We start from the raw sequence: 26,301 nt of genomic DNA on the forward strand, positions 1-26,301 counted from the left end.
TGCAGAATATATATATAATATATATTATACTAATATATTATATATAACTCTAATATATATATATTTATATAATAATATTATTATATATATGTATTAATATATATATATAAAAGACAGAAAATGTTGGCGCAAGCGAGCACAGCATATGGAAGGACAGGGTGACAAGGAGGTAGTGGATAGGCATCCTGTTTGCAGCTACGATGACAGTCGGGTCATCGGGGGCCGTGGCTGCGATCCTCTGAAGACGAAGGGAACACCGACTGCATGGCTCCAGTGTCAACCAGCATCTTGAGGCCGGAGATGCTGCCCTGGACATAGAAGCCCCTAGGTTGGGACTTCGTTACTACCACTGCCATGGGGGCTTGTTTTGGGCGCTGCCTCCGTCGTTTTTTGAAGGGCAGAAGGAGCACGGTTGCTCACACTTCCGTGCCTTGCTGCACCACCCGACGTCTGGAAGGGGCTTCGGCGATCGCTGGTATACTGCACCAACCGTGTCTTCCTGCCATAGGCTGTTGGCTGACGGAGGAAAGGGGAGTTTTGTAGCTTGGATGGCGGTAAATAGTGCAAAATCCCGCTGCCCCAGGCTTTCCATCGCCATCATCTTGGCATTGTGGATCTGGCTTCAGACTTCAGGCGCAAGTTGGTGAAGAAAGAGTTGGTGAAAGGATGCTCACCTCCTGCTTTCGTCCTTGGTGGTCCACCTCTTGCAGGAGGAGCAGGTCCTGGAGCTTGTGCCAGGCTAGTCTGGGATCTGAGGTGGTCATGGGGTTGACTATGAGGTCAAAGATTTGGGCAGCTCGCTGGGGAACTGGGTAAGAAAAGGCCTGGATGAGCTCCATTTTCAGGCCTTTGTAGGGCAGCTCCCCATGCTGGCTGTGCATCCATGGGGTGAGGCATTTAAAGGCATCCACTTTGAGGGTCCCGGTGATGAGGTCCGCCTTGGTGCTGTCCTGGGTGATGCCGTGGATTCGGAACTGTATTTCTGCCCATTGCAGCCATGTTGCGACGTCCTCAATGCAGAAGGGTGGCAGCTTGACATGGTGGGGCTCCATTGGTGCGGTCGTCCGAGGCGCGGGCACAGGCATCAAGGAGGACTCGAGCATGAAGAAGGATCATCTCTCAGGTAGCTAGGTCAAGGCAGACACAGAGGAATCGAATGAATGCACTGAACTCTCCCTCATATTGTCAGACTCACGCTTACAGTCGACGAGAAGTAGTGTATGGCAGGCCAAACCATAAGCTTAATGCCAAAACAATTCTGTGAAGAAATGCCATTGTGAATCCGCTAATGGCGTCGAGGAGTACCAGAGAACCTAGACTAGGCATCATATGGGTTCGTTAAAGGTTCTCTGAAGGTGAGCAGCAGTAATTAGTCCCTTAATTGCAAAGCCAAAACCTCTAGGGTCACATACTCTGTCACCAATTGTGAGGTCTGAGCAATACGAGGAGACTGAGCGAACTAACTTTATTCGGCAAATGAGACTGTACATAAGGCGGCATTCGGACGGAACCGTAGTGTCCATCACACATGCATGAACAAAGATAAACAAAAAGGGACAGAATCCCCGCTGTGAATGTGTTTCTTCACAGATGAAAATACATGAATGATTTTACATAGAGGGAACGGATTCCCGACATATATACATCAAAAGAAAGGGAGTAAAATGCTCTACATTTTAGTTCCTAGAAGAAAAGTGAGGACATATGGATATAGAGGTCCTTACAATGGAAGGTCGAACATCTGCCCAAATGTCCTGACAGAATTAGTGAAAATATTTAAACATTGTTATAAAATTTACCCGAAAACTGCAAATGACCATACAAGCATTACTGATATTCTTTAATGAATTTATCTATTATAATGAATCATTTTCAATACATACTTGATGAATGTGAAATGCTTTCTAGAAAGAGTATGGCCAGTGGAGGTAAGTAACTTTTTTTATTAGTTTCATTGTTCTTGGCGTTTACTATGTGCTCCTTTAAGACACGTGAATGCCCTCATTTATTTTTAGCTGCAATAAACCTAAAATAAGTCATTGTTTTTCCTGTTAACAATAAGCGTGCATGACAACTATGGAGGTACTCTACCTATTCATGTTGAATTTTCATTGGCAAAACTTTCTACAGTTTTCTATTGGGCAGTACTCTAAGGTTGCTCCTAACAATTCGCTTGTATACTAAGTCAAGTTGAAGCAGTATCACTCAGTCTATATTGGCAGGTACTTTAATAGTTGTTACTTGTGTATTAAAATTTCATAATTCATAAAATATCCAATTCTTTCATATTCGAAGTTTCTCAATACATTTGTTATTAGATAAATGTTGTAAGTTCTTGATCTTGTTGCTTCTCTTTCATGAGTGGTTCTGTCGAAACTACAGACTTGACAAAGACATTGTTAGTGATTCAGAAAGCACCAAGGCTTTAGAAGCTACTCAATGTTTTCCTGATAAAGGTAACTCAAAATGCATCTCTAACATCTGATGTGTCACCAAATTGGAGAATGGTTTAATACAGAAGACTTTTTCTTATTCATTGGTAGGCATAATTCTGTGGTCCCGCAATAACGTGAACCTTTTTCTAAGTGAAGCTTCCCATTCTTTCTTCATCTATGCTAAGATGACTTTTTTTAATTGAATTTGTCTACCAAGTTAATCTTTTATTATCCTCAGTTAGAACTTAGATTGGGCACATTATGGAATGTTGGATGTCTGATACTATTTAACTTCATATTGTACCTTAAGTATTTCATATTGTACTGCCTGAGTCATTACTTGTCCGCGTGTTAGGCCTGGGTTTACATAAGCCAAAGCTGATTCCCAGCATTTGCTTATGTTTCACTCCATCTTCTGACAGTTTCGGAATTTTGCATTCTCAACGGTTATTTCATTTACTAAAAACTAGGGTACTTGTTTCCCTATACCTTGCTACTTGAAAATTTGTATATGATTCAGAAGGTTATTTGATCAATGATTATAAGGACTGATTAAATTCTTAAACTATTTAAACTGTTTTACTATGTCTAATCTGCGTTTTCCTTTTTGCTGCCATTAATAGTTTCTCAAGAAAGAGACCTCGGAACCTGAACCTACAAATTTCGTTGGTTATAGGAGGGCTATAACAAGATGATTTACCTTAGGATTTTATTTCACTTAAAAAGAAAGATATCTATAGCTACTTTAATTCTTTGAGGATGATACTGATTCCCCTTGTCAGAATATCTTGTACTTTGTCTTCATGTTCAGATTCGGGTAACACCCTTAATATAATAAACTAGTGACAAGCAGCCTCTGACAAAGATATCGTTTATAGTTACATCAGGATTTCGTTGAATATTATCAATTCTAAAAGTATATAAGCTTTTCTTCTCTTTGTTATAGTTATAGTTTCTCACCTTCTCATTGCAAGTGGATCTCCTCAAAATTACGAAGCACGTCAGCTCTGTCAAGATTCTCACCTTCGATTAATGTTGAACATCGATCTAGCATTAATAGTTTCTGATTTCACTTACCTTATGATTGCACTGTCAATTAATATTTTTTGTTTTTTATCTTACCTGTTCTTCTGGTGCTTCCAGCTGTGTACTGCTTTAACATTGTTCTGTGAATTTCTGGAAAAAGCAGCTCTCAAGAGTAAGGAAGAGGAAGATATGTATTCATTTACAACGGTTGAAATGCTTTCTTCTGAGAAATTCCCATTTTAAAACCTCATGATAGGACTGCAATCTTTGAGAAAATGCTGCAAAATATTGTTAGTGTAAATTAATGACAAGTCTTTACATACCTAAGAACTTGACTCGTTTCTTTCATCAATGTCATCATAGAATTATTTCCTTTGTACAGGATGTTTATGATGCAATGGAAAGCAGCCTTAGTAGGGACACTGGTATTAATCTTGAATTTCGAGAAGGTTTCTGCTTTCCCAAACTCTCATCTTCTATGAGATGTACAAAGACAGGGCAACACCTCCACTGGAATCTACATGATTTTCCCCTACAAATGTGGTCGTGATGTCCCCCTTCAGGTAAAAGAATTGTAATATGCCTTCAGCATAAATATGTAATACATTAGGCGTTTCATCAGACTGCTTTTGTTGTTGCCACCTTAGAGAGTATTTCAAATGATCTTTTCAATCAGGTCTTCTGTGACATGGAGACAGATGGTGGTGGATGGCCTGTCATTCAACGTCGGACTGACATTGAACCAAGGGAAGACTTCTATCAAACCTGGATGGAGTATGCCCTTGGCTTTGGTAACCTAAAGGGAGAATTAGGAAATTAGGAAATGAATCCAGTGAATGAAATAAGATTTGATTTGGCTGACTAATAACAATGCATGGTGGGCCAATTACAAGTTTTTCTATGTCAACGACCGAAGTTCATCTTACAAACTGGAGGTTGTGGAATATAGTGGAGTTGCTGGTGACACCTTTACAAACCACAATGGAATGAAATTTTCGGTCAAAGACATCGATAACGATATACATCCTCCAGATATCGGTTCAGTAATGTAAATTCATTGCTGCACTTCTGTGAAAATTCCTTTAGTCATTCCATTTCATGTGGAACAGACCGATCTTCTTTTCTCAAAGCAAACCATTTATATCGGAGTAATATGGTGAGATATAGTAAGTAATATTTTTACTGCCAATGTTACTAAAGTTCTCATGGTATGTCTTTCCTTTTTCTGCTTTTCTGCATTGATGACATTGTATCACTCCAGAAACCACACATCCTATGCCGGTGGGGTAAATAGGGTCGCATGGCTTGGTCATTATTACTCTCTTAAGAAGACAGAGATGAAAATTAGACATGTTTATTAAGATTTGGAGTTTTCGTCTCGATATATTCATCTCAGATGGAAGAAACTACTACCATTAATATTAATTTCGCTTAGCTCTTCTAACACGTGTGTGCTAAAGAATAGTAAAATGGTGAATGAAGACTAGTACAATAATTCACTAAAAGTATCCCTTTCACTTTACTAACAATAGTGGATAGACAGTAACACTTACAGAATAATAGCAGACGTTTCTGTTCGAACTAAAGACAAAATAAAATAATAATAATGTTATCCGTCCTTTTACAAAACCTGGAACATCTTATGATGTGAAAGTTTACTTTTTTTCTCAAGTAGCCCAGACAAAATATATTAATGTTGATAATAGTAATGGTTATTGTGAAAATAATATGATGACCGAGGAACATTATTCAAATAAAGAGAAGAGGAATTATTTGCTAGCTTTTTTCCTTCCTTAAAACAGCCATTTCACCGAGTGGTTAGAGATGTGTATTTCTGGTGACAGAAGTTCACTCTCGACGTGGTTCGGAAGTTACGTAAAGCCGTTGGTCCCATTGCTGAATAACCACTGGTTCCATGCAACGTAAAGACACCATACAGAAAAACAATGATATTTCAAAGGTTAAATAGCAATATAGATGAAAGCAGTCAAATAATTCCACAGGAATTCATCGCAACGTCGATATCAGGTTGCTTGTAATCATGAAAGAAACGCTGTCGGCTCACGATAGTAATCTAATAGACTATTTATTTAGAATATAAGTGCTTGAAACAGTAGACTAAACATAGCAGAATCAATGGGAAGCGGACCGCAGTGTTTATGTAGTAAGCTATAAGAGATCACCATCAGCCATCTGTTCAATGGTTTCACGGTTTTGAAATGAATGAACAAGCGTGAAGAACCGGGAATGTCCGGAAAAGGAAACAAGATCGTAGATCACTTAGGGCATATAAAGAGCTTCCTGAGGCACAGCCTCTCAGTACGATTTTGTTTTTGGCCGGAGTTCTACACCACCGAGGTTTGATCATCTGAAATTTACTTGGCAACAAAATGTATGTATATATTTATTATTATTCACAACAAGCAAATAACAAGCTTCTTATTCAAGACGGACAATAGTTCAGTTTAATACTTAATTTACTGTAAAGACATAACGTCAACCAACTTTTGTTTTTAGGTAACAATGGCATAACTGAATATTGGACAAAACATGGTAATTCCAGGGTAAATGAGTTTATGACAAATGTGTGCATGATATCTTGAGATGAGAGAAAGTTGAAAAACTGAACAAGTAGATGTAAAATTTCTATTAGGATAGAAATAATAAACACAATTGTGAAAACAAGTATATTTGGTGCGCATGGGAAGGAGTGGGGTAGTATTTTGACTGAGAAGGGAAGATGAACAACAGAGGGATGACTTGTATAGAGCAAAGTTGTTGTTAGACAAGAAATTGGTGAATGAGGATTATATGATCATCAGAGCATCAAACACCCAGTGTACACAGTATTTCAACTTATCTTGCATGTTCTGTCTAGCTTTCTGGATGTTTATAGCTTCCTTTAGCACAGTTTTAAACGTCCAATCACTCTCCACTCTTTTGATATGACTGAATATCTCCGAACACTGATCCATCAAATCACCTCTATAGCTTCCAATTTTCATTTCATTCACCTTCAAATCCATGTTGTACTACTTCTATGGGAAACGTTGACCAAAAGCCCATTTATACATTCCAATCTTATTCTCTAGTCTGGGGGCTTTGAGAGGTGGGGGTGGGGGGGGGGGGGGGGTGGTCTGTGTGCATGAGAGATGCAGACAGCTACTCTTCAGATTTGATATATATAGGGTCGTGGCTTCACAAAAAAATTGGGTAGACTTCTAGGAAGGTGGGCCTTCCCTTATTATGGACGTTTAAAAATTACATATTTGAATGAAATTTTCTGCACAATTGCATCTGATGAAAATTGAGTTTTCGTGTAATTCATGCTCTAATTTACCTATTCGGAGTAAGGCGTAATTTTCTGAGGATAGTATCAATGGTTTCGAAAACCATTATCCTCTGAAAATTATTCCCTACCCAAATACGATCTACCACGGTTTTACCAGAAATAATTTAAAAACTCTTAGGAATCTCGGTCATTGACTCTCATTTTATTTTCAATGAGAAGTTTATAAGCAAATAAATTGTATGGCCACTATTTTTACGAGTCGTTTAGAACAAAAACTTTTTTATTCGGTGCTCAAATACTTTTATACCCATATTTTTAGACGATATGTAGATGACACGTTTTTACTTTTCACTGAGGAACGTCATTTCCCGTTGTTTTTTAGATTTTGTCAACTATTTTCATCCAAATATTACTTTGACTGAGGAAAAAGAAAGTAATGGCCGCATTTCCTTTTAATATATTTTGATCTCTCGTTCCGAAGGAAATTTTGTGACTGGCATTTTTAGAAAGAAAATTATTACCTGCCTTGGGTTAACTTTTTCAAGGCCAATTCTTGTAGAACTCTGATTCATCGAGCCTTTTCCCATTGTTCCAACTGGAATTACTTTGATCTGAAGTTAGGGTTTTAGTTCCGTATTTTAAGAATAATTGCTCTCCCTTGAACGTGTTCAATAAAATCATTAAAGAATTTTTTAGACAATATTTTTAAGCGAATAACTAGTCTGCAACGCTCCCAAAAACATAGCGTATGGTTCTCTAACCTTCATTAATAATTCTGTCCCATTCATACATAAATCATAGTCATTCCTGAGCTATTTGTATTCATATGTTGACTTCAGATATACTTCAAATAACCCTCTTACAATCGGAAGACTGCTTCGCTTTAAAGACACCCTCCTGGAGCTTATGCATACCTGCATAGTTTACAAGTTTAATTGCCGCAAGTGTAACTTTTGGACTTGAGTGGGATGTACCAAGCACCTACTTAAGGTACACATAGACTTTCATAAGGGTGTCAGCCATCGTACAGGCTTACCTTCAAGCAAAAAAAGAAAATAGTGACATTAGACTTCATGCCACATCCTGCCACCATCACATACAATACAGTGATTTTTAAATACTCAGACATAGTTTGCTGGTTCGTTTCCTTCTCTCTCTCTCTCTCTCTCTCTCTCTCTCTCTCTCTCTCTCTCTTTTACCCAATATAGTTTGCTGGTTAGTTTTCTTCTCTCTCTCTCTCTCTCTCTCTCTCTCTCTCTTTTACCCACACCTCTTCACTCTGTTTCACTCGCAGGCTTCTAATCGCCTAATTGTCATTTAACAATGACATGAACAGTAGCTTCTTCAGTATTTTGTACTACATTAGTTAGTGGGCCCGGTACCGGGGCGGTGAGGCCGGGTGCCACAGCCCCAGACAATGTGACTGTACTCTAAAGTAACAGTTATCTCACGCTGGTGCTTTTTTGCCGAGCTAACGCTCGAACTTTTTATTTCCTTTTCTTGTTATTTCCTATGTTGTTGTACCTGCCTTACTTGTCAGTACGTAAGAATTCACAATTCAATGTTTATCATAAACCTACCACCGAGCAGTAGTTTTCCAGGATTTAATTTTCACCTGTATCTTACCATATTCAGCAATGATTTGAAAATGGCTTGTTCATGTTAGTTAGGTAGTCACTGAGTAGGGAAAGACCCTCTCTCCTTCACCCCTCTTTAACCCCTAATGCTAATAAATTGGTCCATCAGCTGTTGAGCACTTAGTGGGATTCCGCACTGGTGAAAAGTGATAAGAAACAACAGACAGATAGATCAAACTACTGCTTTTATACTAAGATTATAATTTTTTTTTTTTTTAATATTCTATTTTTTCTCCCTCTCTCTGTCTCTCTCAGTATCTATCTGCTCGTGATTTTATTTGACAATTTGTGTGTTTGAGACTGCTGTTGACAAGCCAGATCGAACATCATTTGGATATGTGCTGGATAATGAGTTGCTACTTCCTATTGTTGGGCACAACCCTTTGGCAGAAGAATAGGTACACTCTTCACTGCAGTTGTAAAAGATGCCCACGGGCTTCATGTTCATGCAATTGGAAAGATGTCCTATGCACTAGATTTTGTGACTGCAGCCTTCAAGAAAAGAGTCCTTGTGGGAACATGTAATTTTCACAAATAAAGCTTTGAATCTAAGCATATTATCCCTGGACAGGTATCGCTATTTTGGTGCCCCTTTAAAGGTTTGTGGGGTCGAGCCACACCCAAGCGCCCAGAAAAAATTTTTTAAATTCAAAAACTGTAGCTATGCTGTACATTTTAATTTCTAAAATTAATTTCACCATTGCCAAACACTACTGAGAAGATATATCATACCCATCTACAAATTAAATATTTATTACAAATATATTTAAAAAATAAGTATATAAAAACATAATTTACAAAAATATTTACAAAAAATACAAAACACGCTATATACACACAAAAATTGAGGAAATCCTTCCTAAAACTATTATTTTCCTATATATGATTGCCAGAAAAGGTGTCGGACCCAGAGAGGTCAAAATCTGAAGTGGGAAAAAAGGGTGAGTTTTTTTGGCCAAAAAAAAAAATCACACATATTTTTGGTACCTAAATGAAATAGGAAGTGGCTAATTTTTTTTTTATAGAATAAACTCATATTATCCTAGAACAGAATTATGTAAAAAGATCTTCACCAAGAAGTAATTTACTGTTAAATCAGAAATGCTATTCTTTCTCTCTCTCTCTCTCTCTATCTCAAACAATAATTTACAAAAAATATTTACAAAAAATACAAAATACGCCATATACACAAAAAAATGAGGGAATCCTTCCTAAATTACTATTTATAATATGTAACTGCCAGAAAAGGTGTCGGAACCATAGAGGTCAAAATGAAAAAAAGAGAAAAAAAGGGTATGTTTTTTTGGCCAAAGAAATTGTCAAAATTTCACTAATTATTTTGGTACCTAAATGAAATAGGAAAAGGTAAATTTATTTTATAGAATAAACTCATATTATCCAGAATGGAATTATGTAAAAATATCTGCATTAAGATGTAATTTACTCTCATATCAGAAATGTTATTCTCTCTCTATCTCTCTCTCTCTCTCTACAATGTGTCGTCATTTATTGACATAAGCTCATGTAATCTGTCACCAGAAAAGGCAGAGACCCGCTACTCCCACCCCCTCTCTCTCCCTTTTGTGTCGTATTCATTTCAAGGTCATCACCCTCGCGTCCAACTCTGTTACACAAACTTGGCTTCTTGCCATATAGTGTTGTCAGCAACCTCTAAATTATCATCAAAATCACTTTATAATTCCATCAGAAGTAAGTTGATGACATCCATCCCCAGAGGATACTGCCTGCTGGCCAATGTTGATGAAAAATGCCAAAAAAAAAAAAAAAATGGCAAAGACTGAGAAACTGGTATTCGAAAGTTATTGGAATAAATGGCAATATATATAAGTCATCCTAGCCACAACCAATGGCATGCATAATGTACACACACCACATACCTACATTTTCCAACAATATAAAACTATCCCAGAGTCAACAGTGTTAGACAGGAAATCACTACTTGATAGTTTTGCCTTTGTATCCCACACATGTTCAAAACAAACTATTACTCAGAAAAGGGGAAAGGACAAACGCAAGGAAAACGAAAGTTTTGACATGATTGTAGTGTGTTCTGCTATCCTCTTGCAGATCGATCACACCCAGATTCTAGGTAGACGATGATTTAAGGAAAAAAAACATGTTTTTTGAAACACCCCTCGGGTTATGCTCGACCCAGCTATCCTATCTAGGGTACAGAAAATTGTGCATGTTTTGAGAAATCTGTAAATTGATGTTTGCCGCCCATGATGCCTGATCTATGATTACAGTGAATTTTCCATGTGATAGAATGGGACTTTGGTTTCTAATTAAAGTGTAAATCACTTGAAATCGTAGGGTACAAATATGAAATTTCATGCAGAACACTAGGTATAGAGCACAAATCACCATAGAAATGTTATTTGGCAAGACTTAGAATACTAGAAATGAGCCATTGGAAGTGTTCTATCTGATTTTTGAATGACATAAATGAATTTTTTGCCCCAAAAAATTATGTCTAGACACTGGGACTATCATTCTCAATTAACCACAGTTTTACCAGGAATAGTTTCAAAAACTCTTGCAACTCTCGGTCACTGATACCCATTTTATTTTTAATGGGAAAGTTTATAAGCAAGATGGCATGGCCACAGGTTCCCCTTAGGACCTTCTTTTCCAATATTTTTAAGTCATTATTAACTATATAGTCTTCACAGGGGAAAGTTATTGTGATTTATTGTGTATTTTTGTATTTATTTGGAGGAAACGGAATTTTGACTGATTTTCTCCAATCCCAAGTTTTATTTTGGTTTCCTATTTTATATTTGATTTACCTTGTCGGTGTATCATTTAGGTTTTACTCATGTTTCATGTAGAAATTAGGGTGCCAAGACTCGACTTACTTAGTTAATCAGTGCCTTAATCTTATTTATTTATTTTTTTACAAATAAAGTTTATTTTTATAATTCGGAAGCTAATTCACCAACTTTAAGTATGAATCATGGGTTATGTGAGAGGGAGGAAAGAGGTCGTCGAGTAAAAGAGAGAGAGCAGCGAAGCTGGCCAACGCTACAAATTTATATTTGCTTTCAATGTAAAGCAAATACAAAACGCCTTCATAAAAAAGGCGTAATAAATATATATATATATATATATATATATATACGTATATATATATATATATATATAGTATATATATATATTATATATATATATATATATATATATATCTATATATATATATATATATAGCGCTATGATTATACGAACAAAGCTACAGCCACGAAGGAAAAGTGAAGCAATTGAGATTCTAAGTACTTTCTTCCTATTACCGGTACATAATAGTACTCTATTTTTGCATCTAACTGAAAAGTTTCTAAAGAAAAATTTGGGTGCAAAGCAATGAAATATTAAAAAGCAATTAAACTATTTCCAGGAACTTGTTAGAATCCTTTATGATTCAGTTAACCCGGGCAAAGACCCTAAATATAAGCTAAGGATTATTTTCTTTTGACCCTGTATTGAAACATATGTTCCAGATGGTTTTGAAAGACAGAATAAAGAGTATTACCAATAGGTTGATTTTGATGTTAATACATTGTCCGTTCTGTGACCTTGCAACTTATTTTTTTTGTTTTTGTAATAAGACGAAAGTACTTAGCATCACAATTGTTTCACTTTTCCTCTGTGGCCGTAAGTTTGTTTTATATAATCATCATGTTTTTACCTTTTTCGTGATTTAATCATTCATATATATATATATATATATATATATATATATATATATATATATATATATATATATATATATATATATATATATATATATGTATGTATTTGTATATATATATATATATATATATATATATATATATATATATATATATATATATATATATATATATATATATATATATATTTAGAAATCCTATACCTATATATATATATTTAAAAGTACACCAGTCTGCTGAATAACTGACATCCCAACTCCTAATTTGCCATGCTGCCTTTCCGTTTTTTTTTTTTTTCTCTCTATCTCTCCAGCCTACTGTGGCCTTTTTCATACATTTTTATGAAGTTCTCGATCGAAAGGAAAACTTCGCCAGTGTGTGAGTTATCAAACTCGGGCACTGATCCATCTGACACTGGCAGTTGTTTTCTTTTTTCATCTGATAGTGCTGACAGGAACGACACGACTTCGGCCGAAATTGTGGATGGGTCGACGGGTTTTTTTGTTTTTGTTTCTTTTATTAATTTGTGCAAATCTTCTAACGCGTGTTAGATAATTGTTGACAGTTCTCTCACACTTTCCCTCTCCTTGGCACTGCTATTGTTAGCACTTGTACGGCTAGTACTGGAACTCATGTCGTTGCACGCCGATTTCCTTCAAGTTTAAATTGTTTGTTTTACCTTCACAATTACACTGTTGATTATTATGCGCTCGCCTAAGACAGGCCATGCTATTAACTGGGATAATTCTTCGATAACCTGCACGGTCAAAGATCACCGCAAAAGGACTCTGCTTGAATCCATTTTTATTGAAGCCACATCAACAAGGAATTTAAATCTCCATCCTGGATTGTTCCTTGATTGTCTCTTCTTGTCTATTTTGTTCAAAGAATATAAAGGTCTGCCTGAAAATGTAGTATGTACTACGAAATATTCCTTTTGTAGTGATCTTTGACCCTGAAGATTATCAAGGAATTATTCCAGTTAATAGCATGGGCTGTCTTAAGCCAATGATACCTAAATGTCATTATTTATTAAGCCTATTGATATTTGTGCTGAAAAAATCTCACCTTTAGTTCTTTTAATGTTTGACAAATATAAATCTTATTACATTCTTTACAAGGAATACTGCATACACTGTTGTTTGAATTTAGTGGGCTATTCTTAATTAGTTTAATTCTCAAAATATTATTATAATTAAATACTAAGTTATTATCAATAGTTTTTAAAATAGGTACAGCAGGAATGAAATTAGGATGAAATGATGCACATAGAATATTCTTAAATTCTTTATTAATATTTGTTGGATTGTAATAAATCTTTTTTTCCTTTATTTTTACAAAACTCACAAAAATATAGAAGGTAACATAGTGAATCTCTTATTTTATCTATAATTTTAAACTCATCTTCTAAAAATTCAGGACTTCAAATTCTAAGAGCTCTGAGATACATACTGGAAAATGTTAACATGTTAATTTGTTAGACATAGTTAAGGTAAAAATTAATATATGACAAGTTATTCGTGAGTTTCCTATATAATTTAAAAGTAGAATTGGTGCGATTTCTAATAACTAAGACATCCAAAAATTGTATACAAGTATTTTCGTCATATTCTATTTGAATTTTATTGCAGTAAGTCAGCAATAGGAACTTTAGTAAAAAAATATGTTACATCAAAACTGGTTCATTTGAAAATATTGGCTAATTCAATATGGGGAGTCTAACACAGAAATCTGCAGAGTGTGGTAAATGGGAGTTTGAAATAGTATCCAGGATAGGTAAAAGTAATTTAACTAGATAATTAGAAAGTTTTTAGATATTAGAGCCGATTGATAATGGAACAATTAGGGAAATCTCTTTTATGAGTCATGATTTATCCGTACATGTAAAGTAAAGATGGGCCGATCGTCGTTACTTTTTCTTTTATTGAGCTGAATTCTTTTGTTATAGTTTTTTTTTTTTTTTTTTTTTTTAGAATTTAAACTTTATATGACATCAGCTAATGGGTCTTTTGAAATACTATAGGCAGATAATATCTAAGTTTTCCGTTTTTTCCACATAACTAATTTTATCCATCTGTACAAAACAATTGCATTTGTCAGCTTTAGTAATATGCAAACGTTTATCTTTCTTCGTTTCTTGAATTGAATCTATGAACCTTTTCGGGAAATTCACTTTTTTATTAGGTATTTGAAGTAATCAGAGAAAAGCCCTTTAACTAAATTCATTGAAGGTGATATATTTGTGTTTTTCTTTTCCAGTTTGGATATCTCTGAAATGATGTTTGTGCGCGAATCTCATCTTTGTTTGAAAGATTTATTACACTGTCCTCTTTATGTTTGTTATTCCGGTCACTTATCTCAATGAGGCTTTTAATTCTTGATTGTTTGTTTAGATTGAATTTAAGGTTATTATAAATTTTGCTCAGTAGCACTATTCTCCGTCCGGAGGAATCTTGTTCATGAAATCTGGAAAATATTAAATTCTAGCCTTTGCGTCTTTTCTATGTTTCTTAAGGGAGATCACACGCAAGTTATTGAAAGGAGATTCACTGTCCATTCGTTATTGCCTAGGTAATAATGACTTTGGGATCACTTGCTCTTGCAGAAACTTTTGCGGGAATTTTCTTCGCAGCCGAGTACTATTTGCTTTAACCAATATCTTTTGGAAATTGAAGAGAACATCTGCCAGAAAAGGGAACAATAATAGAAAGTTTCGCGTGGCATCTATATTTAATGTAGCACGAAGAAACACGTGCTTGAGAATATCCTTAAATTCACGGTAGAAAGGTGAGTGAAACTGGGGACTCTAGAACAAGTACTTTCGTAGTTTATTTTACATTTTCAAGTTCACACTGAATATGATAGAAGTTAACACACCTTTAGAAACCTTTACCAATGAATTGTGTGTGATCTCCCTAAAAAAACACACAGAAAAGGCAAAAAGGCTTGAATTTAATATTTTCAAGAAACTGAGAAATGACAGATTTCAAATCATGGAGAAGATTCCCCGGGTTGGAGAACAGTGCTTCTGAACAAAATTTATAAGAGCCTTATTTTCAATCTACATAGATTAGTGCATCACCTGGATAAACTGCCTCATCGAGATAAGTGACTGAAATATAACAAACTTAAAGATAACTGTGTAATGGAATTTCAAGCAAAGAACTGAACCAGAATCTTAAATGCGCTCTAAGTTGTGGTTTATCGTATGCCATCAGTGATGGGGTTTCGTGCACAAACATCAAAAAAGAAAAACATATCTATATCACCTTCAATGAATTTAGTTGAAGGAATTTTTTTCGGGTTACTTCAAATAACTAACAAAATATTGAATTTCCGGAAAAGGTTTATAGATGCTATTCAAGAAACGAAGAAAGATAAAAGTTTACACAGTACTAAAGCTGACTTATCCAATTGTTTTGAAGTAATAGATAAAACTAATTATGTAGGAAAATGGATAACATATTACCCTACTCTAGTACTTACAAAAAACTACGGAAAGACCCATTTCCTGATTTCATAAAAACTACTAACGGAATTCAGTTCAATAAAAGAGAAAGTGACGACGAATTTACCTTACATGTACGGATTAATCAAGACCCATAAAAGAGATTTCCCTGTTCGTCCCATTATCAGTTCAACCAGCTCTATAGCTATAAACTATCTAAATATCTAGTTAAATTACAATCACCTATCCTGGGTACTATTTCAAATTACCATTTACGAAATTCTGTTGATTTCTGTGCAAGACTCTCTCATATTGAATCATCCAGTACTGACACATTAATCAGTGTTGATGTAACAGGTTTATTTACTAAAGTTTCTAATGATGATTACCTAATATTTGTCAAAACATTTGGACTCGTATATTCTAGAATTACCTAGTAATATCGTTATTAAAATGGTATAACTTTATATATTAAAATTTTAATCAAATTTCAATGATAATCTTTATGAATAAATATTTGGTATGACTATGGGTGAACTTTTTTCGCCACTTTTCTCTAATATTTACGTGGAATTCTTTTTTAATCTAACCTTATTCCAAGAAATTTATTTTGTAACGGGTTTTGTTTTCGATATGTAGACGATTGTTTTTGCATTGTGAAAGAAAATGTAAATAATTCTGATTCCTACATACAATTTAATAATCTTGTACGAACTTTAAAATCCACAATAGAATATAAAGAAAATAATAATTTTGGGATGTCTTAGTTATTATAAATAACACCAATTTTAGTTTTTAAGTATATAGGAAACCCACGAATAACTTGTCATATATTTATTTTAATTCTAACTATGCTAAACAAATAAAAATGTCAAAATTTTCTAGTATGTATCTCAGAGTTCTTAGAATTTGTAGTCCTGAATGTTTAGAAAATGAGTTTCAAATATTAATAAAATAGGAGATTCATGTTACCCTTCATATTTTTTGGAACTTTGTCAAAATAAAGCAAAAAGACATATTACAATTCAACCAGTATTAACAAGGAATTTATGAATATTTTGAGTACTATTTCATCCTGTGTTCATTCCTACTGTACCCATTATAAAAACTATTGATATTAACTTTGTATTTAAATTCAATAATATTTTGAGAAATAGACTAATTAAGAATAGCCCACCAAATTCAAACAATATTGCATACAGTATTCCTTGCAAAGAATGTAATAAGATTTATATTTGTCAAAAATCAAAAGAACTAAAGGTGAGATGCTCTCAGCACAAATATGCCATATCAAGAGGCTTAACAAATCGTGGCATTGTGGATCGTTGACTTTAGACAGGCCATGCTTTTAAATGGGATAAATTCTCGATAATCTGCAAGATCAAAGATCTTTTGGAGGCCATTTTTATTGAAGAATCACCAACAAGGAATTTAAATTTCCATCCTGGATTATACCTTGATCTTCATTCCTTGTCTCTTTTGCTTAAAGAACACACTGCCCATAATAACAAACTATAACCACGTAATGTCTCTCTGTTTTTGTATATAAAGTTATGTTAACTTCTATTATACCCAGTGTGAAAATGTAGAATAAGCTACGAAACTTGTTCTAAAGTCTCCAGTTTTACTCAGCTTTCTACCATGGATTTAAGGATATTCTCAAGCAGGTGTTCCTTCATGCTATGTGTTTGTATGTCTGTGTTTACGAAATTCATGGTATATTTCAGTGGTATAGATGTTATCAATAAATAACCTGGACATATGGATGCAATTTTAGCATCAAACAAGGATACTTCTAGACTTGGACTAAGTATGCATGCATCTTTGTTTGTACTACTTGCCTCCTTACGTAATGGTAATACCGCTAGGATATACCATGAATTTCATAACAACTGCAAAAAAATGTTAATGTAAATTAGTGAATAAGTACTACTTAGTGATTAGTACACCGATCTAACTACTTGGCTCGCTTTCTCATGATTTTCATAATTGATTTATTTGTTTTGTACAGGATGTTCATGATGCAATGGAAAATTGCCTTAGCAGTGACAATGGTATTAATCTTGAATTTCGAGAAGGTTTCTGCTTTCCCAAAATCTCAGATTCTATGGTTTGACGTCGGACCACAAATTCGTAACTGCCGAGATGTACAAAGACAAGGCAACTCCACTAGTGGAATCTACATGATTTTCCCATACAAATGTTGTCCTGATGTCCCCCTTCAGGTAAAAAAAAAAATATAGCAATATATCATCAGCATAAATGTGTTATATAATTAGGTGTTTCATTAGACTGTATATATTGTTGCTATCTTTAAGAGTTTCAAATTATCTTTTCACTCAGGTCTTCTGTGACATGGAGACAGATGGTGGTGGATGGACTGTTATTCAACGTAGGGCTGACATTGAACCCAGAGAAGACTTCTATCGTACCTGGATGGAATATGCCCTTGGCTTTGGTAACCTGAAGGGAGAATTCTGGTTAGGAAATGACAACATCCACGCCTTAACGGATCAGACACTGAATGAAATAAGATTTGATTTAGCTGACTTTAAGGACAATAAACGATGGGCCAATTACAAGTTTTTCTATGTCCACGACCGAAGTTCATCTTATAAACTGGAGGTTGTGGAATATAGTGGAGATGCTGGTGATTCCTTTACAAGCCACAGTGGAATGAAGTTTTCGGCCAGGGACATCGATAACGATATACATCCTCCAGATAGCTGTTCAGTTATGTAAGTTTATTGCTATACTGCTGTGAAAATTGTTTTCATTCATTCTTTTTCGTGTGAAACAGACCGAGTTTCTTTTCTCAAAACAAATCAATGGTAACCGAGTATGATGGTGAGACATAATAAGTAATATTTTTACTACCAATGTCTACTAAATCTTATTTGAAATGATCAAGTTAAAGTTTTCATGATATGTCTTTCCTTTCTCTGCATAGCTTTGGTACTCATGAAGTTGGTGTTAATATTTTCAGGTACAAAGGGGCCTGGTGGTACAGGGTCTGTCATGAATCAAACCTTAATGGGAAGTATCTCTCTGGAAACCACACATCCTTTGCCGATGGGGTAAACTGGCACGCATGGCTTGGTCATTATTACTCTCTTAAGAAGACAGAGATGAAAATTAGACCTGTTTATTAAGACTTGGATTTTTCGTCTAGATATATTCATCTCATGGACAGGTAGCAAATTCTACTACCTTTAATATTCATTTCGCTTCTACCACGTGTGTGCTAAAGAACAGTAATAATTTGTATGAAGATAGTAGACATTAATTCACAAAAGGTATTCCTTTCGCCTTACTAACAGTAGAGGATAAATAGCTTCTAGCAGATAGTTATACTTACAGAATAATAGAAGATAAAGTTTACTTTTTCAAATGGCACAGACAAAGCGTATTAATGCTGATAATAGTAGTGTTTATTGTGTAAATGATATCATGACATAAAAACAATATTTTAATAAAGGGAAGATGAATTATCTGCTTATTTTGTTATCCTGAAAGTGTCCACAGACAGCCAAGTTGTCAAACATCGTCAGTGTTGATTTCGATTCGCATTGTTGGGAGTTCGAGTATTACTGGTGACGAATCGCATGTCTTATAATTCCTCTTCTGTGTTGTTCCATGGGTTGAGTGAACTGAATATTATACGAAATGTAGAAGTTAATGTATTTTGGCATATACATACCATATATATATATATATATCTATATATATATATATATATATATATATATTTATATATATATAGATATATATATATATTTATTAATATATAATATAATATATACTATATATATATATATTTATATATAGATATATATATATATTATATATATAATAGATTATATATATATATATATAGAGATATATATCTATTATTATATATATATATATATAAGATAAGTATATATAATATATATATAGATATATATATATATATATATCTATTATATATATCATTATATATATATAGATATATATAATATATATATATAGTATATATATATTAATATCTATATTATATACATAGACTATAGATATATATTATATATATATATTATATCTCTATATTATATATATAAATATCTATATATATCTATATATCTATATTATAATACCTATAATAGCTATCTAATATATATATATATATACTATATCTATATATATCATATATATATATATATATACATATCATATCACCCTATATCTACATATATGATATAATATCTATATATATATATATATCTATTATATATATATCGAATATATCTCTCTACTATGTATCTATATAGATATATATATATATATATATATATATATATATATATATCTATTATAGATATATATATCATCTATATATCTTATTATTATTAATATATATATTATAGAATAGATATATATATATATATAGATAGATATATATATATATAACTATAATTCTATATATAGATAGATATATATATATAATATATATAGATATTATATATATATATCTATATATATATATCATATATTATATATAGATATATATATATATATATATATATTATATATATATATCTTATTATAACATATATATAATATATATATATATATATATATATATATATATATATCTATATATATCTATATCTATATATATATTCTATATTATATATATATATAGATATATATATAATATATATATTATAATATATATTCTTATATATATATATATATATAAGACATATATATACATATATATATATATATCATATATATATATATATATATATATATATATATATATACATAATATACTATATATATATATATATATATATATCTATATATATGTATAATATAGATATATATATATATATATATCATATATATATATATAAATTTAAATTTTTTTGACACTGACTTCTCTGATGCAGGCTTTTTTATGTTTCCTTACTAATGCTATCAAGAATTCTTCAGTTTTGGATAATTATAGAGATTGATGGTGTATTTCCCATTTATTGCTATGATTCTTTTCGCCTTGTCTCTGGCTTTCGCAAACAAGGATTAATATATAGCTACAGACATCCACTGCTATATTGATACTGGCAGGATTGGATTAGGGTTGGGTGTCACATTTCTCATTTACAATGTTTGTTTTACAAATTTCAATGGGGAGGTTAGTTGTTTACATAATATTTACATAATATGTTTTTACATGTTAAGACTATGTTACAGTATTAGTTCTACATTCTTTTTCTACATCTTATATCCCTAGGAAAATTATCGATTTCTTCCTGCGTGGTGTTCTGGCGTTGCTCCATTTGGCGTCGAGACGGTAGTGAACGATCAGCTTCGGTTTGTGTATATAACTTGGTTCGCTTGTGGCTGTAAAAACTGTTTCAGTCATTGTTATGTCCCAATATTAATTACCTCTGTATTTCATTTTAGCATTATTTGTCAATTCTTGTAATAATGGTTTCTTGTGTTTGTGTAGTATTGGAAGATGGCTCCTGTGTTTCTGTGGGTAAGTAATCTTTGTCTGAGATTTGTAGATGCTCTCCCAATGTAGTTTTTCTGGAAGGACTGCATTCCTCTTCGGGGCAAATGAATTCATAAACTGCATCAGTGGTCATCTCCTCAGGTGTGGGTGCGCGTGTGCTATTTTTCACTGCAAGTTATGCAAGCAGGTTCGGTTTGCATACACCCGTATGTTTATGTCGGTATAGGGGGCTCTCCGCTTGACGTTCTTTTTAATGATCTTCTTAATGATGTTGCTGTTGTTGTTATAATCGTTGTTAAAAGTTAGTTTGGTAGTATATTGTTATCTACTGTCTTGTCTTTTCGTCGTGTTGGTCTATGGTGTTGTCTTGCTTGTAGTGTCTGACAAAAAGTTTGCGTATTCCTGATCATATCGTGTTGTCCTCAAATCGTTTGTTTTTGAGTAACTGTGTCGTCTTGCACGTGGGCAACGGGTGAAGACCCGCCGTTCACATGAGCCGGTTACCTACCGTTTATAGGCTTTAGGGCATTCGCCGCTCCAGTTCAGGCAGCGTCCGATGTTAGTACCCTTGGAGTATACCTGTGTGATATATTTGTTTATTTCGTTGTTTACTAGTACATCTAAGAATGGAAGTTTTTGGTCTATGCTGTGTCTCTGGTGAAGTTTAGTGCAGATTTTTTTGTGAAGATGTCTTTTAAAGTCTGAATATCTTTCTGTTGTTTGTTGCAATTAAAATATCATCGATGTATCTGGCATCAATTTCTGGTTTCTGGTGATTATTGAAAAGAGTGTCTTCTAAATTTGCCATGTACTTGTTCGCCATAAGAACGGCCAGTGGGTGGGGGATGGGTCAGGAAACTCATGGTTACACCATCAATTTGGCGTTATGATCCCAGATCAAGGTTAATAATGCCAAATGGAGCCAAACCAGAGGAAAAAATCAATAATTTTAATAGGGATATAAGATATAGAGAACATTTAATAACTTAGCATGTAATATGTAAATAACTAACAACCCCATTGCAATTTGTAAACCAAACATTGTAAATGAGAAATATAGCAACTGCCCCTAATCCAATCCTGCTAGTATAAATAGAGCAGAAGATGTCTGTATATATTAATTCTTGCTTGAGAAAGCCCGAGACATGGCTAAACGGGCCGTAGCAATTAATGGAAAACACGCCACGAAACTGTATATTTATCCAGAATACTGGAGAAATATAAAAAGGTCTGCATCAAAGAAGTCAATGCCACAAAGGCGACGATTGCCTACAACAAAAATTGTGAAACTGAGGAACTCCGCCGAAAACACACACACACACATATATATATATATATATATATATATATATATATATATATATATATATATATATATAGTCAAGGTTCAAGTTAAATCCACAAAATTAACAATAGGTTATATGGAAAAAACAATAAAACAATTACATTTAATTAACAAAACTTAACATATCAAAACATTACCAATTAATTAACATAACCAACATAATAAACTAAATATTCTGCCCAATACCAAATCCAAAATATCATATGGTATAATAACCGTACTCACAATGATCAGAGAAGTTCTTAACAAGCGCTTACGAGGCAGGAGCTGGGACGAGACACACAGGTGGCAAATAAGCCAGAGCGAAGGAAAACGTGTGGGGGGGGATGGGGAGAGAGGGGGAGTAAGGAGAACGAGACAGGAGGGGGAATCAGAAGGTAAGTTTTACAAGGATACTGGAGAGCTACATTTTAACTTAATTTCAAGATTTCGTACTTATTACGAAAGAAGGTTACCATTAGTTATTTATTTAGGTATATACAATATGTACACGGATCCGTTTAATTAATGAAGAAAGCCGGTACTTGACATCTCCTCCCCGCTGAAGAGATCGTAACCTATGAAGGTACGATATTCCCTGGTACGGGTGTTCTTGACAGTGCATCAGCTATACGATTGTCTTGACCACGAATGTGCTGAACACTGATATTGAAGTTTTGCAAGTAGAGAGACCATCTTAAAATTTTCTGGTTCACATTTCGAGCTCTGTTCAAGAAGACGAGGGGGTTGTGGTCGGTGTACACAGTAATGGGGTTATTTGTGGAAACGTAGACTTCATATTTCTGCAAGGCTTGTACTATAGCTAGGAGTTCTTTCTCCAACCTGCATGAATAGTAAGACACAGGGTGAAGCAAGTTAGTTTCAGGCTTCTCTTGTAGGAGGACAGCACCAACACCGTAGTCACATGCATCTACCTGGAAAACAAAAGGTTTTGAAGGATCAGGAGTTGTTAATACTGGTTTACAGCAAAGTAGGCTTTTGATCTGTTTGAAGGAGTCTTGACAAGATTCATCCCATACGAATTTAGTCTTGGTACTAGTCAAGTTTATCAACGGATGAGCTACATTACTGAAATTCTTGCAAAATCTACGGTAATAAGAGGTCATTCCAATGAATCTCATTACTTCTTTTCTGTTTGTAGGTACGGGATAATTTAATATAGCTTCTATATTAGTGGTTTTAGGCAAGATTTCCCCGCTTCCAATAACATGTCCCAAGTACTTTACACGAGCTTTAGCAAAGTTTGATTTAGCAAGATTTATTGTCAAACCCAACCTTCTAAATCTATCAAGAAGTGCTTTAAGTTTACAAAGATGTTCCTCCCATGTGTCAGATACTACAAGAATGTCATCCAAGTAACCGTAAACCCCATCCAGATCTCTTATGACATCATTTATCATTCTCTGAAATGTGGCAGGTGCGTTGCACAGACCAAAAGGAAGTCTTTCATATTGGAACAACCCAAAGGGAGTAATAAAGGCGGACATCTCCTTCGCTCTCCCTGACAATGGGACTTGATAATAACCCTTCAGCATATCGACTTGGGTTAAATATTTCGACTTACCAATGGAGTCCAGTATATCATCAATACGTGGCAGGGGATAACTGTCTTTTATGGTTACCGAATTTAATTTTCTATAGTCTGTACATAACCTGACCTTACCATTAGACTTGGGCACTAGTAAGCAAGGAGAAGCCCAAGGAGACTTGCTAGGCACAGCAAGTTTATGCTTCAGTAGATACTCTACCTCTTCTTGCATTACCTTCCGTTTTTCAAAGTTGGTTCGATAGTAGTTTTGTCGTATAGGACGAGTTCCTGGCAATAACTCAATGTCGTGAGAAATAACACTGCATTCTCGGGGATTATCACTGCATACATCTTCATACTGTCGTAGCAGATTCTTAATATCACACCGTTGTTCTCCTCATTTAGGTGCTGTAGATACTGCGGAAGAGATTCTAAGATTTCTTTATTAGAAAAGTCAGCCCAAGATGGGATTTCATTTAGGCCTAAAGAATTTACATCCTTTAAGGTGGTGGACTTTTGTTTTACAATATCTGTGTCTCTGGAACAAAATAGAGCAGCAGAGGAATCGGCATGATATTCTTTAAGCATATTGACATGGACTAACTGAGTGCTTTTACGTCTATCTGGAGTTTTTATGATATAATTCTGATTATTTAAACGTTTCTGTATAACATAAGGGCCAGAAAACTTACTTTTAAAAGGAGAACCAGTAATGGGATAGAAGGCCAAGACTAAATCTCCCACATTAAACTTCCTATCTTTACTGTTTTTATCATACCTAATTTTCATCTCTTCTTGATTTTTACACAAGTTGTTTAGGGCAAATTTATGAATCTTATTAATATTTCCCTTTAATTTCTGTAGGTACTGACTCACTGTTATAGCCTCTACGTTATACTTGTCAAGTAACTTATCTTTAACTACTTGTAAAGGACCACGTACTTTACGACCGTATAGCATTTCAAAAGGGGATACACCTAGAGACTCAGAAGGTACTTCCCTAATTACAAATAGTAAATAGTCTATGCCTTCATCCCAATCAGATTCAGATTCAATACAAAATTTCCTAAGCAACGACTTTAAAGTCTGATGATGCCGTTCTAATGCTCCCTGAGATTCTGGGTGATAAGGAGATGAGAGACACTGTTTTATACACAACTCATTCAGAGTTTTCTGAAAAACATCACTAGTAAAATTGGTACCCCTATCACACTGGATTTCCTTAGGAAACCCGTAAGTTGTAAATACTTTGAGTAAGTGGTTAAGAACATTTTTAGAGGAAATATTCTTGACTGGAAGTGCAATAGGAAATCGTGAGGTAGGGCACATTATAGTCACAAGATATTGATTACCTTTCTTTGTCTTAGGCAGTGGACCTACACAATCTAGGATAATTCGATGGAAGGGCTCAATGAGGTACAATAATAGGATTCAAGGTGCCTTTGGTATAACCTTATTAGGTTTACCGGCAATTTGACAAATATGACAATGTTTAATGAAATTTACAACATCCGCCTTCATTTTAGGCCAGAAAAAATCATATGCTAAGCGGTTGTAAGTTTTAGTAATTCCAAAATGTGAATAAACATTATGAGCGAGCTCCAATAAATCTTTACGTAAATCATGAGGGACTATTAACTGTTCTGTCACTCCAGGTTTCATCATTACCCAGCCTAGGAGGTCTATATAACCTGAAAAGTACATCATCCTTAAAGTAATATCCAGGTACCTTTTCCATTCCTTTCTCCAATGCTTGCTTATAAACACCCTTTAAAGTTGGATCTTCTCTCTGTAACTTTACAAGGCTTTTCTTGTTCATTTGTACTTTATCTGCGAGGTTGGGTACACTTACTTTCACTCGATCATTATTAACCATACTGCGGGTCGTCACATTAACACAACCCTCCACTTTTGACTCCTTTTCATTTTCCTCTTTTTCGCACTCACGATCTCTTTCATTCTCACTTTCCTCTATTATTCCAGGAGTTTCATACATTATCAGATTGGGTAACAACAGTTCTCCAGCAAGATCGTTACCAAGTAACACTTGTACATTTGGCAAGGGGAAATTCCCTTCTCTAACAGCCATTTTTACTTTACTAGTTAGATACGGACAATCCATGAACACTTCTGTAAGCGGCAATAGTTTAGCGTCAGTTAAATCCCTGACTAAGACATTTTCATCAAGCAATGTGAGATTTGGAACAACACTTTTAATTAAAATGCTTTGGTTTGAACCTGTATCCCTTAACATTCTTACTTTAATGGGTTTATCACTACTGTGCAATGATATTGTACCGTTACAAATGAATTTTTCAAACAAATTCTTATCCTGTGATACGCAATGCATTGCAGATTCTTTACCGGCGTCTGATTTGTATCC

The 26,301-nt window shown here is 34.2% G+C and overlaps 1 protein-coding gene and 1 pseudogene across 2 annotated transcripts in view; both read left to right on the forward strand.

Moving 5' to 3' along the window:
• Nucleotides 1–3,850: 3,850 nt before the first annotated feature.
• Nucleotides 3,851–4,513, forward strand: LOC135208599 (techylectin-5B-like; annotated as a pseudogene).
• A 1,194-nt stretch (nucleotides 4,514–5,707) lies between these two features.
• The window catches only part of LOC135205647 (techylectin-5A-like), a 74,326-nt gene continuing 53,732 nt past the window's right edge, over nucleotides 5,708–26,301 (forward strand). Inside the window, exons 1-4 of one of the 2 annotated variants that reach the window (XM_064236471.1) lie at nucleotides 5,708–5,853; nucleotides 17,557–17,770; nucleotides 17,889–18,283; nucleotides 18,532–19,036. In XM_064236471.1, coding sequence (XP_064092541.1) covers nucleotides 5,852–5,853; nucleotides 17,557–17,770; nucleotides 17,889–18,283; nucleotides 18,532–18,697 — 777 coding nt within the window. In that variant the 5' untranslated portion in view covers nucleotides 5,708–5,851 and the 3' untranslated portion in view covers nucleotides 18,698–19,036. Of the gene's footprint in view, nucleotides 5,854–17,556; nucleotides 17,771–17,888; nucleotides 18,284–18,531; nucleotides 19,037–26,301 lie in introns of those variants that run through there. The other variant, XM_064236481.1, reaches the window with a different exon arrangement.

This window comes from Macrobrachium nipponense, chromosome 11 (genome assembly GCF_015104395.2).
Source record: "Macrobrachium nipponense isolate FS-2020 chromosome 11, ASM1510439v2, whole genome shotgun sequence".
NCBI classification, from domain to species: Eukaryota; Metazoa; Arthropoda; class Malacostraca; order Decapoda; family Palaemonidae; genus Macrobrachium; species Macrobrachium nipponense.